A 17060-nucleotide genomic window follows, 5' to 3' on the forward strand; every position below is an offset into this window, starting at 1 on the left:
GCCTCTGGCTGCACACCCCTGGTACCCGCTGGCTTTCTGGTCCGCTTTAGTACGTGGCCACCTCCTGCTCCTGCTGCCTGAAAGTCGTCTGATCTGGCCGCCGGCTGTGGGCCTTCCTGGTGCAGATGCTTGTCTGCAACCCCCTCCAGCCACTAGGCCTTGGAAGTCAGCCCCGCCTGTGACCACAGTGTGGCCAGAGTCTCTGGTGGCCCTTGGCCAGCAACAGTGACCACAGAGTGACTTCTGCATCCTCCGGGGAGGTATGGTAAGAAAGGCCAGCACTTTAGGGTTCCTTGTCCAGCCTCTGAGACCCTCTGGGCAGCTGGCCTGGGAGGTCCTGCCTGGCTGGTGTGTGGCCTTGGGTAGGTGTGCCTTCCCCCACACCCACCTCCTCTGTGCAGTAAGAGTGCAAATGCTCCCTTGTGCGGAGCTGGATTGGGCAGAGCGAGCATCCTTCATGTCTGTTCCGAGTTTCCCCTGAGTCTTTCTCATCCTCAGACCTCACTACTCCCAGTAACCCTTCAGTTGGGCCTTAGAATGAAATGATGCCCCTGCTCTCCAACCCCAAACAAGCTTCTTGCACTTCCCATTTTCTCTTCTACTGGGGTGAGTGTGAAGTGAGCAAGAAACAGATCCTAATTCGATGTCAGGTGACTCTGCTCATGTCATCTTCAGGGCATCAAGCCAGCCAGCTTTGAGAAAGTGCACGATCCTGAAATCAAGGAGATTATTGGGGAGTGTATCTGCAAAAACAAGGAGGAAAGGTGAGTTCCCAGGCAGCGCTGGATCTGGGCTGTTGCTCTGCCTGAAATCACATCCCAAGAGAAGGCGAGAGTTCAGAGACAGGCCACTTCAGGCCACAGGCATACTGGGTCCCAACAAGCCCACTGGGCAGTTGGAGGGCAGCCCCTGCCTGACTTCTGCTGCCTGGAACACGCTCCCTGGCTCAGGGTACTGTCCTAGAGTCCCCATCCCCTTAACTGGCTGCTTCTTGCCCACCCAGCCTGGAGTGTGGGGGCTACTGGGGCCTCATTCTGCCCTTGTTGCTTTTTTTCTGTGTTGTCCCTGGCAAGCCTATCCGTCCCCCTGGTCTGGAGGACACCCCCATGCCAGGGTTCCCATCGAGCCTCATCCTGCCCCGCTCTCTCAACTCCAGGCTATGTCTTTCACGCACCTGTTGTCTGACCCATTTCAAAGTCCCACATTCAAGTTAGAGCCCTCCAGATGCCCCCAGACCAGCTCCCTCCTCAGATCAAGGCCCTTCCTTCCTCAGCTGGGTATGTGTTCTGAGCCTTCCTCCTTCCTTCCTTCTTTCCACCCGCCACCCCGTCTTTCCTCTTTCCCTCCCTCTCCCTCCTCTTTGCTCCTTCCTCCCTCTGTCTCTCCTTTGTTTTCTCCCTCCTTACTCTCTCTTCCCTACTCCTTCTTACCTTCCTTCCTTCCCTCCCATCAACCCTCTATTCCTCCTCCTTCCTCCCATCTCCCTCCCCCCGCTTCCTCCTCCCCTGCCCTCTTATCCTGCCCATTCCCCACCTTCCCCATTCCTCTGTGTCTCCCCTTAATACCTCTTCCTCATGGCAACCCACTCTAGTATTCTTGCCTGGAGAATCCCAGGGACAGAGGAGCCTGGAGGGCTGCTGTCCATAGGGTCGCACAGAGTCAGACTTGACTGAAGCGACTTAGCAGCAGCAGCAGCACCCCCTCATATCCCCTCTCTGTCCTTGCACAGCCAGCTCATGCCTCTTCCCTCATGTTACTGTGCCCAACACTGACCACTGTCCTTTCTGTCATCTTTCGTGTAGGGGCCTGTCCTGATCTCTCAGACCTGTCCTGATCTCCTGAGTCTTCTCTTTTGCCCCCTGCACATTATCATGTTTTGTTCCTTAAAGAGAAAATACTAAAAAACTGTGAACTATAGCTCACTTCAGAAAAGTACAGAAACCACCTCCCAGACCAGGACAGAGCTCCCAGGGACTGTGCCCTCTGTGTCCCTAGGGGCCCTAACTTCTGGGCTTCCCCAGGGTCCCCACAGGCATTTGTCAGCCTGTGTGAGGGTTGTTCACCCTACTCTCCCCTTTTCATGCATGGAGCTATCCAGGTGGCATGGTTCCACTGCCTGTGGGATGTGTTGCCCTCAGTAGAATCGGTGATGGGCCACTGGATCTCAAAGCCCACGGTGACCACAGACAGGAAGCTGGGAGGAAGCCAGGCCCTGGACAGCACTGGGATCTGTTTGTGCCAGAGATCAGAAACTGGGCAAGCATTTAGGGATGTGGATTTGGGCAGCAGAGTGGTTAGCAGGGCAGCACGCCACCCTACCCCTGCTTCCTGTCCTTGGGAACCTCCAAAATTATCCCTGCCTCTTGGAGGCCAGGGTCCCTCGGGTAGAGAACTGGGGAGTTTGGGGCTTGCCTTGTCCAGGTCCAGTTCAGTTTCACCTGGATCCACGGATCCTATGAGAGCTCCCCAGCATCTCAGCAGGCTTTGTTTGGACAATGCAGAGCCTGATTTACAAATTCTTTTCTGAATTACCCACATCTCCTAATAATGGAGGTTTCTTTTATAATGAGAGAAAAAAAAGGTCTTATGTAGGATGTAGTTAGATGTGTTCAAGTAGCAGATTTTTCCTCTTCCCCTGAGAGTTAGGGAATGCAGGGGTACTGTTTTGGGCTGCCCTCGGGGGCAGAAATGCCCAGTGAGTGGTATGGTCAGAGGACTTTCCAGGGGGAGCTGGACAGGTACAGGGCCCTCTCAGCTAGTGTGCCTGTGCCCGGCCTGACAGCTGCCTCCTTCCCAGGTATGAGATCAAGGACCTGCTCAGCCACGCCTTCTTCGCGGAGGACACAGGTGTGAGGGTGGAGCTGGCCGAGGAGGACCATGGCAGGAAGTCTGCCATTGCCCTGCGGCTCTGGGTTGAGGACCCTAAGAAACTGAAGGGCAAGCCCAAGGACAGCGGGGCCATAGAGTTCACCTTCGACCTGGAGAGGGAGACGCCAGAAGACGTGGCACAGGAAATGGTAATGTGTGCTTGCTTCTTGGCAAATCTGGGTGCGTGCCTTGCAAGTGTGTGGTTTCCACAAGATTAGAATGACGTCAGCAAAGGAGCATGGTCCCTCAGTGGGTGTGCAGTTTTGGGAACAAGGATCCCCATTTGTTGAGTGCAGCTATGAAGGACAACGCAGGTCAGAATCACAGTGCTGCACAGTAGGATATCACCTTGGAAATGGTGCAGTGAGAGGATATTGTGGACCAGTGCAGAGATGTCCCTGGGGACTTTCGCATGTTAGGAAGAGCCCTGTTTTGACCAGATTCTTGCTAACTTTGTGCAGATGTAGGCCTTTGAGTTTTGATCTTTATTTCACTTTGTTTCTGAGGGGCACTGTGGTCTGAAGAGCCTGGCGAGTGTAGAAGTATAGAGATGCTTCATATCACAGGGGGAAAGAAGAGAAATAAATTAGACACTAACTTTTACTAGAAAATCTGAGCAAAGGTAAAAATCTACATGCTTATTGCAGTAGAGTGAGTACTTGGCTGCACCTGTCATAACCACAGAAGTGCAGGTCCTTTTTTTTCTCTTTTTTAAAAAATAATGTCATTGAAAATAGCACATCTTTCAGAAATGCAGTAAGTCACAAAGGTATGGCTGATGTTTTCTTTACAAGTGGATTCCCTGAACCCCAGTAGGTTTTTTTTTTTAATCAATAAAATGTATTTTAAAAAATAGAAATATAGTTGATTTACAATGTTCAGGTGTACAGCGAAGTGATTCAGTTATATATGTTTATGTATTTTTATGTATATGTGTATATATATTCTTTTTTAGATTTTTTAATATAGGTTTTTACAACATATTGAATATACTTTTCTGTGCTATATAGTAGGTCCTATTGTTTACCTGTTTTGTGTATAGTAGTGTGTATCTGTTAATCCCAAACTCCTAATTTATCCGTCCCCTCCATTACTCTTTGGTGACTGCAGATTTGTTTTCTGTGTCTGTGAGTCTATTTCTGTTTTGTGAATAAATTCATTTGTATCATTTTTTAAGATTCCACATATTAGTGACATTATATGATATTTATATCTGTCTTTACTTCACTTAGAATGATAATCTCTCGGTCCGTCTATGTTGCTGCAATTGACATCATGTCATTCTTTTTTTATGACTGAGTAATATTCCCTGGTGGCTCAGTTGGTAAAGAATCCACCTGTAGTACAGGAGACCCCAGTTTGATTCCTGGGTTGGGATGAATCTCTGGAGAAAGGAAAGGCTACCCACTCCAATTCCAATGACTGTATAGTCCATGGGGTCACAAAGAGTTGGACATGACTGAGTGACTTTCACCTTCACTTCAGTATTCCTTTATGTATACAGTATCACATCTTCTTTGTCCATTCACCTGTCCATGGACATTTAGGTTGTTCCCATGTCTTGGCTATTGTAAGTAGTGCGCTGTGAACACTGGGGTGCATGTATTTTTTTCAAAATAGAGTTTTTGTCTTTTCTAGTTATATACCTAGGAGTGGGATTGCTGGATCATATTGTAACTCTATTTCTTAAGCAACCTCCATACTGTTCTCCAAACTTGCTGCATCAATTTACATTCCCCCCAACAGTGTAGGAGGGTTCCCTTTTCTTCACATTCTTGCCAACATTTGTTATTTGTAGACTTTTGAAGATGACCATTCTGACAAGTGTGAGGGGATACCTCATTGTAGTTTTGATTTGCCATTCTTGAATAATTAGCCATCTTTCCTGAACCTGCTAGCCATCTGTATGTCTTCTTTGGACAGGTGTCAGTTAGGTCTTCTGCGCATTTTTTTGATTGGGCTTTATATATATATATATATATTTATATATATATAAATATATACATATATCAGTTCAGTTCAGGCACTCAGTCGTGTCCAACTCTTTATGACTTCATGGACTGCAGCACGCCAGGCTTCCCTGTCCATCACCAACTCTCGGAGTTTACTCAAACTCACATCCATTGAGTCGATGATGCCATCCAACCATCTCATCCTCTGTCGTCCCCTTCTCCTCCTGCCTTCAATCTTTCCTAGCATCAGGGTCTTTTTCAGTGAGTCAGTTCTTCACATCAGGTGGCGAAAGTATTGAAGTTTCAGCTTCAGCATCAGTCCTTCCAGTGAAAATTTGGCTTTATATATATATATATTTATATAATTTCCAAAACATGCAAACAGTTCACATAGCTTCCCCCTCTCTCTCTCTCTGTCTCTCTCTCTCTATATATATATATAGAGAGAGAACATATATATATATACTGTTCTGGTGTTAAGAGGAGGGGAGGCAGGCCGAGGGCTGGACAGCCCTGCTTGGTTGGAGATGAGGTAGGTCCCTGGACGGCCTTGAGGGCTGGTGTCTGTCAATGTGCAGGCACCTCAGAAAGCACAGGTGATGAACAGCATTCTCATTCCCCTGTGAACACTACATAGCGGTGGTATGAGAATGGCAGGGGACACAGATTCACGTGGTGGCATGTCCTGGAGGCACCTGGGACCCAGACAGCTGGAGCCATCTGTGTCTCAGCTACGCCAGGTACGTCCTGCAGCTCTGGCTCCATTCTTCATTTGTTCCAGACACTCTTCAGTTATAGGACGGCGGTGCCCAAACGTGGCCTGGACCCCTTCCTAGGACCTTCCCATATACTAGAACATATATATATATATGTTCTAGTTATATATATATATATATATATATATATATAGAGAGAGAGAGAGAGAGAGAGAGAGAGAGAGAGGGAGGGAGGGAGACCGGGAAGCTATATCAACTGTTTGCATATTTTGGAAATTAATCTGTTTTCAGTTGCATCATTTGCAAATGTTTTACTTCATTCTGGAGGTTTTTTTTTGTTTTGTTTATAGTTTCCTTTGCTATGCAAAGACTTTTATTTAAAAATTTTTTTATTATTATTATTATTTTTTTTTACTTTACAATATTGTATTGATTTTGCCATACATCAACATGCATCCGCCACGGGTGTACACGTGTTCCCCATCCTGAACCCCCCTCCCACTTCCCTCCCCATACCATCCCTCTGGGTCATCCCAGTGCACCATCCCCGAGCTTCCTGTATCCTGCATCAAAGACTTTTAAACTTAATTAGGTCCTGTTTATTTTTGCCTTTGTTTTCATTATTCTAGAAGACAGATCCAAAAAAATATTACTGCAATTTTTTGTCAAAGAGAGTTCTTCCTGTATTTTCCTCTAATTTTATAGTATCTAGTCTTACACTGAAGTCTTCAATTCATTTTGAGTTTATTTTTGTATGTGATGTTAGAGGATGTTCTAATTTCATCCTTTTACATGTAGCTGTCCAGTTTTCCTAGTACCACATATTGTCTTTTGTCCAATGTATATTCCTGCCTCTTTGGCGGGTAGATTAATTGACCATAAGTGTATGGGTTTATTTGGGGGCTTTCTGTCTTATTCCATTGGTCTATATTTCTGTTTTCATGCCAGTACCATACTATTTTGATAATTGTAGCTTTGTAGTATAGTCACAAGTCAGGGAGAATGATTCCTCTAACTGTTCTTCTTTCTGAAGATTATTTTGGCTATTTGGGGTCTTTTGTGGTTCCATACAAATTGTAAAAATTATTTTGTTCTAGTTCTAGTTTGTGTTGTTCTATTTTGTTCAGTGTTAATAAGGCCACTGGTAATTTGGTAGGGAAGGACCCTGGTATGGCCCTGGAAGGTGGGCTACAAGAGGTAGAGGGGAGACTGCCTGCACAGGCTCTTGTGGGCAGCATATTTTTGGCACCAGCCTGTGCTGACCACTGTACCATGGAACTCTGGTCAGATGAGGAAGCTGAGGCTGGCCATGCCATGTAAGGTGTGGGAGTCATAAACCAAGGGGACCTTGGGGGACTGGGCACATGTCAGGTGAGGGGTCCGTGGAGCTTGGTTTGGGGGTTGCAGCAGGTTGGTGCATGACAGGAGTGGGAGGTGCATGGCTACCCAGGACCCTGCCCTGCCCTTGACAGCAGCCTGTGCCTCTGCTGGCACGTGTGGAGGGTATGACGTCCTGCTGATGGCATGGTGCCTGTGTCAGGACTCCTTCCCAGCTGCTGGTCACATTCCTGGACTTAGAAACAGACACCTCTGCTATAATCGGATTTAATAGAATTATTTAGCTCCATGGCTTCCCAGAGTATCTTTCTATGACCTTGCATAGTGCTGTTGAATTGCTGCATATTTGCTGAGAGTTGCTTTAAGTTAATTACCAGCTTATCTATTTTAGTATAGTAGTTTGTTAATCCCTAGACCTAATTTGCCCCTCCCCCTCCCTTTCTCCTTTGGTAACCATAGTTTGTTTTTCATGTCTGTGAGTCTATTCTGTTTTATATATATCAATAGATTAATTATATTTTAGATTCCACATTAAAAAAGTTAAAAAAAAAAAAAAAAAAGAGTTACCAGCCCATCAGTCCTATGAATTCAGGACCTTTTTTTCCCCCATACTGTGACGCTGGTCCCTCCATGTTTTCTGCTGAGGTTTAAAGCATAGACATAAGTAGCGATCAAGGTCATGTGTAGGCTGGTATCCTGTGAGCTGAGATTCATGAGGCTGAGTTGCATTTGGCGAGCATCCTGGAGGGACCGTGGAGATTGGGAGTACCTGGCCTGCAGCTCTAGCTGTCCTGGTGTTAAGAGCAGGGGAGGCAGGCCGGGGGCTGGGACAGCCCTGCTTAGAGATGAGGTAGGTCCTTGGACGGCCTTGAGGGCTGGTGTCTGTCAACGTGCAGGCACCTCAGAAAGCACAGGTGATGAACAGCATTCTCATTCCCCTGTGAACACTACATAGCGGTGGTATGAGAATGGCAGGGGACACAGATTCACGTGGTGGCATGTCCTGGAGGCACCTGGGACCCAGACAGCTGGAGCCATCTGTGTCTCAGCTACGCCAGGTACGTCCTGCAGCTCTGGCTCCATTCTTGGTTTGTTCTGGACACTCTTCAGTTACAGGACCGCGGTGCCCAAACGTGGCCTGGATCCCTTCCCAGGACCTGCCTACCTTCCTGAGAGGACTCATCCCTCGTATGGCTCAACATAGAGAATGCCTATGGCCCCCAGGCCCTTGGGTACATGCCTGTGCCTATAGCTGTGGCCCTGTCTTTACCAAGTCTCTAGCACCTGCCTGGACTCATGGGCAAAAGGTGTCTCTGAGAGTTCACAGCACAGGCCTTGGGCCCGGCTTCTCCCCATTTCCTCTCCTGTGTTTTCTTTAAAAGCACTTTTTCATGGGCACACCCTCCATGCTGTATGGCATCCATGCAGAGGGCGGCACATCATTGTGTTCAGTTAAGGAATAATAAAAACCATCATATACCCAGCACTCTGTTAAGAAACAGAATGAACCCAGAGCCCTGGATACCTGTGATGAGCTGAACATGGCTGCATTTGCACAGTGGGGTCTTCCTCCTGTGTAAATGCCCCAGTTGTTACTGGTTGCAACTCCTGTCTCCTGGCTGGGCCTTGTAGGTCAGTGCTAGTGCTGCAGCCCTTGGTAAGGGTCTAACTCCCCTTCCTTCCCTTTCCCTCCCCTACCCTCTGCACCCATCTGTAAACACCAGACCTAAAACTGGGGTCTGAGGCTCTCCTCCCTGGGGTCCTTATGGTAGCTGCCTGAGCCTTTCGTGGGCTATCCCTGGAGACAGCCTGAGCTGGGGAGACTTCCAGAGCTCACAGCCTCCTGGCAGCTCTGCTGGGTGGTCACTTGCTGATAGCTTTAACCCAACACAGTTTTAGGACCTGGTCCCCTTTCTGGGCTGCCCTGTTGTTAACGCCTGAGGTTAGCGAGCATTAAGTTTTGAAGATGATGAGGCTGCCTTCCAGAGGGTACTGGGGGTGGGAGGAGGCCGATGGGATAGCTTTCTCTTCTCCCTCTACTGTCAACTTCCAGCAGGTCCTGTGGGGAGCAGGGGAGGCGGGGGGCGCTGGGGGTGGGTAGAGGATGCAGTGAGGTGGCCCACGTGGATGTGGATCAGAACAAAGATGCCCCCATGGCTGAGAGAAGGGTGAGTTCTTTAGGGACCTGGGCTGGCTTTGATCTGGAAGTGACCCCTTATGTAGACCCCCAAGGGTGGGAGGGGAGGGGGCTTGGAGCCTAGCCCAGGGCTCTTTTGTCAGTGGTACCAGCCCTTCCACCTTCACAGCCTCCAGATAACAGGATGCCCCAGTGTGGCCAAATTCTCTCCTGATTGGGAAAAAATAGAAGGAACACTTTGGAGAGGATCACTGGGTGGTGACTGTGAAAATGGAGACGTAAGGAAAAATGGGTCATGGGCAGAAAATAGAAATGGAAGGCAGGTGCGTCTGTGGGATGCCTTCTTTTCAGCGGCCTCTGGTCAGGTCGGCCATGCGGGTAGCACTGGGGGTGGGCGCGGAACCTTCTCGGCCTCTTCAGCGAGTCCCGGCTGTGGGCACAGCCCTGCTTGCACCTCCGCCGTCCTGGGCTGAGCCTGGTGGGAGCCTCAGGGTGGACGTCTGCACAGTTCATTCTGTCCAATGGAGTTGTCTTCTGACAGGAGTCTTTTGAAGTAATCACAAACTTAGAGGGAAGTGGCAAATGCAGGACAGGTCTGTTCCAGATGACTTTAGTTAGTGTTTGTCGCTCAGTTGTGCCCGACTCTTTGCGACCCCATGGACTGCAGCCCATCAGGCTCCTCTGTGAGATTTTCCAGGCAAGGATGCTGGAGTGGGTTGCCATTTCCTTCTCCAGAGGATCTTCCCAATCCAGGGATCGAACCCGGGTCTCCTGCACTGCAGGTAGATTCTTTACCGTCTGAGCACCCTGAATATATTCGTGTCTGTTTCCCACACATGGGGACTTTGCTCACAGCTGCCTCAGCTGTCAGAATCCCAAGAGCAGCCCTGCCCACCAAGGGTCTGGAGCTGTCCAGTGATGCCTCATGGCAAGAGTGGCTTCACGGGAGAGTGATCCACAGGAGGGAAAGAAATAAAGGGAGAAACAGACTGAGAGAGAGAGAGAGACAGAGGCGGAGAGACAGATGGAGAAAGAGAAAGACGGACACAGAGACAGAGCGGCACAGAGAGACAGAGGCCGAGAGGACTGAGAGGCAGAGAGACAAGCTGCATGTATGTGGCAGTCCATTGTGTAACCTCATATTGGCAGCAAACCGAGCACTTCTGCCCCCACAGATCAGTTTTGTTTCTCCTGTGTGCGTTTGTGGACATGTCCTTCAAACCATCATGGTGTCACTTTATTTTAGTGCTCAGAGTGCCCCAGATTCAGCCAGTAGGAGGCCTTGGACGCTGGCTTCCGTGTTGTCCTGCTGTCTGTCGTCTTCCCAGCATGTCCTCGATTTCAGGCACAGCGAGATGTCCGACTCCCCCTCCCTTTCCCCGCAAGCCTGAACCTGCCGTCTCATGGGGAGCCCTGCACTGTCACGGCAGCCGGGCTCCACTTGGCTGTCATTGCCCCCGGCCCACTCCGTGGGTGGTTCAGAAGCAGGCACTACACCGTGTGTTGTATGTGCTCACATCTACATCTGGTGTGTTTGTGTCTATTGTACTTTGAAAACTGTGAGTTCACACCATTCCCACCCAGCGCCACAGGCTCTTTTTTTGTTTTCTCTTTTCACGTGGGGAATCCCACAGTGATGGGGAGGAGCCTGGCTGCCGCTGTTTCCTGGTTTTGCCACAGGTATTCTCAGAGGGCACCGTGATGTTTCCTTGAGATTGTTGACTCCTTTACAGATGCTCTCAAATGCTCTGTTGGGTGAATTGGGTTCAGAGTTTTGCTAGGCATGGGTACACACCTTCTTGGTCTCTTGTTACTAAATGTACCTCTTTTCTCCAGCCTCCGTGGTTTCTTGGAGAGTGCCCAGGATGACACTGAGGACAGTGTCGGCTGAGGCTCCTTGTACCTGTCCCTGAGCACACAGATGCAGCCTGGACCTCCTTCCTGCCCTTGGCCAGCCTGAGGGAGGGGCTCCAGGAAAGCCCTGGGGCCCAGCCGGTGGGAGTCTGCCCTGTGTTCTGGCCCTGCCAGAGGCAGATTGGGATCGCCCTTCCCCTCACACACCTGGCCCGTGGTTACGAGCATCGGCTGTGTTGCCATAGACCCAGGAGCTGGATTATTGTAGGTTTAGATGGTCAGTCTCCCCGTGGATCTACAGTCAGTGGTGGGAGGACGTTCACTTCCGGGATGAGGAGAGTGTCCATGACAGGGATGATTGGTAAACGTGGTTATGAGGGTGAGGGACCCTGGGAGGGGACCTAGGGCAGAGACTCCTCAGGCAGGAGGTAGCCGTGCAGATGGCAGGGTCCCCTGGAAGTGGGGTGTGCAGCTGGAGCTGGTCCCAGTAATGACATGGAGATTTCCTTTGCAGATTGAGTCAGGATTTTTCCATGAGAGTGACGTGAAGATTGTGGCCAAGTCCATCCGTGACCGTGTGGCATTGATCCAGTGGCGGCGAAAGAGGATCTGGCCAGCGCTGCAGCCCCAGGAGCAGCGGGACCTCGGCAGCCCTGACAAGGCCAGGGGCCCACCCACGCCCCTGCAGGTCCAGGTGACCTACCACTCACAGGCCGGGCTGCCAGAGTCCGAGGAGCCCGAGGCCGACCAGCACCTCCTCACCCCTGCGCTGCCGGCCAGCGCCACCTCCCTGGCCTGTGAGTGCTGCCTCTCCAGGCGCCCCCTCCCCCTGCACCACCCGTCCCTCTAACCCACCTGTGGGTATGAATGATCGGTGTGGGCAAGCATTTCTCCAGGGAGGAATTCCCCTGGGAGGCATCCCCATGTGGCGAAGAGATCTGTGACCAGAGGCTCCCTGAAGTCTGGCTTCCCAGGGCAGACTCAGAACTGAGCCATCGGGGCTGGAGCTGACTCAGTTCAGCTACTTATCCCCTCTGGAGGCTCTCAGCCCAGCCTCACAGGGCACCTGAGGGCCATACCTCCACCCTGGATTCCCTGACCGGTGGAGGCATCGGAGCCATGTGCTGTGGTTCTGAGGCTGCCAGTGGCTACAGCCTCCAGTCGTGCTGTGGTCTTGGTTGTGAGTTTTCCTGCTTGGATTATCCGTCCCCAAGGTTACCTCCCTTCTTGTGCCCTTTAGTGTTTCCCAGGGAATGTCACCGATGGATTGGTGAGAATTACTTTATACCTGGCTTCATCTCAGACCACTGGAAGGGAGAATCCAGTGTCGTCTTTAAGTCTGAGTAGAAATTCTGCCTTTACCTCAGTATCTTCAAAATTCAGCTGTGAGCCATGGATGGAGGATGTAGCCTTTTCTGTCTGTTCTGTGAATAAGCATGGAGAGCTGAGCCGCCCTTCCAGGTCACTATTTTAGGTGTTTTTGTGTGGAAAGACCAAAATAGTCTGTTTATTTAATAGTTACATCCTTTCTTTATCAGTAGAATAGCTAAACGTTCTTCAAAGTAGGCTGTTTAAATTCAAACCAGCTGCTGGCCATCACTTTAAGACAAGTTGCCAACTGTCTACTTGTCTCCTCCCTGCTCAAGTTTGCTTTGGAGGATAGAGTTGTTACATCATTACTACATTTTCTGATAAACCAAAAAATTAATTCACAAGTATAAACTTTTTGTAGGAAAAAGCTTTCCACACCTGGCATACCACTACATACTTTGAGAACATAATTTTTGGTTGGACAATTTTTAGGACAGGAATTAAGAAATCTTCTTTTGTTAAACTTTGCAGGGATACAGTCTGGGACCTAGAATAGGCTGTGCTGTGGTAAGATGTCATGATACAGGCTTGACCTGCTGCACAGACATGAATCGACAGATGAGTTTATAGTGGATGTTGTGTCTGCACACGGATCCGCTTCCTAAGAATGAAGAATGTGCTTCATGTCATGGCCGTAGTTTTCAAAAACATCTTTACCCATTTATTGTATTGGGTTGGCCTAAAGGTTTGCTTGGGTTTTTCCAAGACATCACACAGAAAAGCCCAAAGTTTATGGCCAACCCAATCTTTTTTTTTAAAGTAGATAATATAGTCACATTGTATACAATTTAGAAAATCCAAGAGGATATACAGTACAAGCCAGTTAATTTTCTTCCCTGGAGGTCACTGATGTTAAATGTCTTTTAACTTTCACTTCCAGAGATTACACCTTCCAGACAGCCTCTGGACACACGCACGTGGAGCGTGCACACGCACCGTGTCTCCCTGTAATCCACAGTCCAGCGTCCTGCGCATGCTCTTCTGCACCTTGCTCTGGGTCAGAGCAGAAAGCCTGTGCTCAGCTGTCCCTCTGGCCGCAGTGCCTGTGGTCGGCTGGACCACTCTGGCTTCATAAAGATCAACTAGTGGGGACACCAAGCAGCACACACACCACTGTAGAGGACCTGGTCTTAGGTAGCAAGATGGGCACACAGGCTTTCATATATCAGAAGGTGCAGCGAGTATCAGATAACTTCCCACTGTGCGTTCTGTAAGCTACCCACCACAGTCCAGATCAAGCTCAAGCCAGCGTCAGTGACTGTGAGAACACAAGTTTTCAATAGCTTAGAAATGATTTTTTAAAGTAATTTTTATTATACAAATAAACACATTCACTTAGAAATGTAAAATGTCACTTATATGGTTAAAATCACCCTACTTGAAATTGGTCGCGTTCACTCTCGTGCACTTTCTCTGTCTCATCTTTCTTTCATGGCCCACACTCCCCATTTAGCATATGCACACACCTGGCCTCTGTTTCTGTCTCTCTCTCTCTCTCTAAGTAACGATGACTGCTGGCCCCCTCATCAGAAATCAGAGCCACGTGTTTCATTGGTTTTTCACAATCAAACCTCACCATTCGTAAGTCTTCCTGGGTCAAAATAAGTTCTGCTCAGCTCTCGGGAAAAATTATTTTGTTGTAAAGCCAACAAGCGTTCTCTTTACTTTATTTGTTTAAGGTGAAAATTGAAAGTTAAAACCCACACCGAAAGGCGTCCTGTAGAAGTAGCTTGGTGTTCATGGATGGCAAATCCTAATGTTTACGTAGCTTTTGGAATCCGGAGGCAGTAAAACAAAAACGCCACTTCAAACGGGTTTCTGCTCTTCATTCTTGCCTGGCACGACCATGCAGGTGCCCTCTCCTCCCAGGTGTGTCTTGGTGAGACCAGCCTGTGGGCCATGGCGGTCCTGTCTGTGCCACCTTGTACAGGCAGCTCCACCCAGGCTGGGTTTGACAGGCCAGTCTAGGCTTACCTTGGGTGAGGCTGGCCTTTTGGGAGGCTCTCTGGAGGCTGCAGAGCCTTTGAGTCCTCCGCTCATGGCCTCCCTGTAGGGCACAGGCCTTGTCAGCCCCCATTTTCCAGCCACTTTAGACTTGAGCCTGTGAACTGAGGGGTTAGATTTGGACCTAAGTCTTCCTAATTCAGGCTCTTTGCTGTGGTGAATGGAGGTGGTCAGGGCCCTCTCCCCCTATAAAACACAGCTGGTAATTATTTCCTCCACATGACTTCAGCTTTTCCTAACTTGGACATTCGATCTTCTACCTTTGAAGAGCTGAAAGCGCCCACTTTCAGGGCCAGGGCAGGTGGCAGGTGAGGTCCCTATCTGTAAGCTGGTGGAGGTGGCCGGCCTGCCTACAGAGGATGGTGTGAGTTGCCCACTACTGGGATCTGTGGTAGTCCATTGTGAGAACCAACAGGTGTCAGGCAGTGTGGGGTACGGGCTCCCAGGGCCATTTCCGGGTGGTGCAGTTATAGCCTTTGTATAGGTGATTGTTTAAAATGATGCACATTTATTATGTTTGTGGTCTGCAAATGCAATCAAGTCTTGTTTTACAGAAGAAAACACACGGACAAGCTGTCCCACGTTTGCGTTCCCTGGGACTTGTGCGACGTGCTGTGGGGGTGAAGTTTGGAGGTGCCTGCTTTGAGCCATGCTTTTTTCCTCCCTCCCCAGCGGACAGCACGTTCGACAGTGGCCAGGGCTCAACGGTGTATTCAGACTCGCAGAGTAGCCAGCAGAGTGTTGTGCTGGGGTCGCTGGCAGACGGAGCACCACCCGCCTCCCAGTGTGTGTGCAGCCCCCCTGTGAGCGTGAGTGATGGGCCCGTCCTGCCACATAGCCTGCCCTCCCTAGGGGCCTACCAGCAGCCTGCCACGGTGAGTCAGCCCAACCCTTCTGGCCAATGTTCTGGTCCACACGGCCTAGAGTCTGTGATGGTTCATTCAGTCTGTGCTGGCCTGTTGTCAGTTCGGAACCATGCAAAAGTGGGCCTGCAGGAGGTCCATCCTTGCTGGTAACTGCAGGGCTGCAGGCTGGAGCAGCCTGTGATGTACCCTCAAAGACCTGCTAGATGAGAAAATCCTGAAAACAGAGCCCAGTGACACCCGTACATACAAAGCTGCGATAAAGCTGGTGAGGTCCTGCCCTATACGCTGGACCTGAAAAGTTACTTCTGACTGTTGCAAAGGCGATGGAAAAGCATCATTTATAGCACTGAGATCTTTGACTTTGTCTCAGTGTCCAGCTTCACTGAGAGAGTGTTAAGTACCTCCCGGCATTTCTCCTCTGCTTATTATACAGCCGTTAAAAGTTAGAGGTATGGAAATAACCAAATCATATGAAATGTTTTTAGTGATATTTCAGAAGTGGGATTGAAAGGGCCTCATGCTTATGCCTGTGGAAAAATTTGTAAGATATGGAAAACCTAAGGCTGTTAGAGGAGATGGAAATTGCTAGATGAGGGAGTCACATTTCATTTATTGTTTTATTTTGATTTTTTTCTAATGCCGAAGAAAGCAGAACAATTGCTTGTCTCCCAGTCCCCAATCAGTCAGTCCCAGAGAAGTTGCCCTTGAGCTGGGCTGCGGAGAGGGGTCCACAGGGAGATTTAGATGCTCCTCAGGCCCAGGAGCCTCTGCCCGAGGAGCCTCTCCTGCCGGGTCCTCGGTTACCGCGGCGCCCAGACGCGCCCTCACTTCCTCGCTTTTGCGTGTCCTTTCGATCATGTGCTCTCGCACTGTGGCTGCCTTTTGGGGCTCCCTGAGTGCCAGGTGCCAGCCTTTCCAGCCACCTCTGTCTCTCTTCCCTCCCCTCCTGTCTGCCCAGGCTCAGAAAAGTCCCCTTGGAAAAACAGCTGAAGCATTTGCCTCTGCTAACCGGAGCCCAGGATTCATTTCCAATTTGCATTTTGCAATTTGACCTGTTTCACAAAATTAAGTGAAATATGATTTTACAGCAAGAAGAGTTCACTGCTCAGAGCAGTGGTTCTTGGCTTTAGGTTGCCCATGCCGGGGCTGAGCCACACCCATCCACAGGCCCTCATTCCCTCTAGGGCAGGTCACACAGTGTGTTCTTTACCCGGGTCTCTGCAGTGCTGCATGTTTCCTGCGGGTTTGGCTCACAGGATGCCCAAGCACAGGGAAGTCGGGGGCCAGGCCAGGAAGCACCTGACATTGGCTGGGGTGCTCTCTCCCATCTCTTGCCGATTTATGCAGAAACACCTTGGACAGAAGGGGTCCCCCGAGTGCACCGAGGGTTCCTGGGGAGTGTTGCCATAGTAATGTGCCCCTAGGACCCAGGGAAGGTAGGGCACAGCCGGTGGAGTCAGGAATACAAGCTGCTTCTCTGAGGCTTCCGGGCTGCCTGAGCGCCTGACTCCCACTGGGCCAGGGACTGTGGCTCTGGGAACATGTGCGCAGGTGACTCATTCTGCCCTGTGGCTTCAAGTAAATGCAAAGGAGAGATTCCATCCTACCCCACGCTGCTTTTCATACAGCATTTACTGTGAAAGATGAAGTGAGTGATAATGGTTTTGGAAATGATGGTCACCTGTTTCATCTAGAAAACCTCAAGTGAGAGAAGCTTCTGATGTCAATGTGTTCTCAGCTTCAGAAGTCATCTCTGTGTTTTTTTCCATAGCTCTCACCTGCTCGCACCCCCAGTATTTTGAAGTAAATCCTAGACAGAAGGATATTTTGCCCCCAAGATATTTCCATCTATATCTCTACAGGATCAAGACTCTGAAAACAAAGCCCAGGACCATTATTGTACCTAAAAAGGAGCAAGTTAGCAGCATCAAGCATCCAGCGCTCATATTTCTGA

The 17060-nt window shown here is 49.7% G+C and overlaps 1 protein-coding gene across 7 annotated transcripts in view; it reads left to right on the forward strand.

The window, feature by feature from the left end:
- The window catches only part of WNK2 (WNK lysine deficient protein kinase 2), a 146927-nt gene that overhangs the window by 50574 nt on the left and 79293 nt on the right, over window positions 1–17060 (forward strand). For all 7 annotated transcript variants that reach the window (XM_002689849.7, XM_005210446.5, XM_005210447.5 and 4 more), the window contains exons 6-9: window positions 676–764; window positions 2798–3017; window positions 11380–11662; window positions 14913–15115. In XM_002689849.7, coding sequence (XP_002689895.4) covers window positions 676–764; window positions 2798–3017; window positions 11380–11662; window positions 14913–15115 — 795 coding nt within the window. The remainder of the gene's footprint in view (window positions 1–675; window positions 765–2797; window positions 3018–11379; window positions 11663–14912; window positions 15116–17060) is intronic.

Source organism: Bos taurus, chromosome 8 (genome assembly GCF_002263795.3).
Source record: "Bos taurus isolate L1 Dominette 01449 registration number 42190680 breed Hereford chromosome 8, ARS-UCD2.0, whole genome shotgun sequence".
In the NCBI taxonomy this organism is placed as follows: domain Eukaryota; kingdom Metazoa; phylum Chordata; class Mammalia; order Artiodactyla; family Bovidae; genus Bos; species Bos taurus.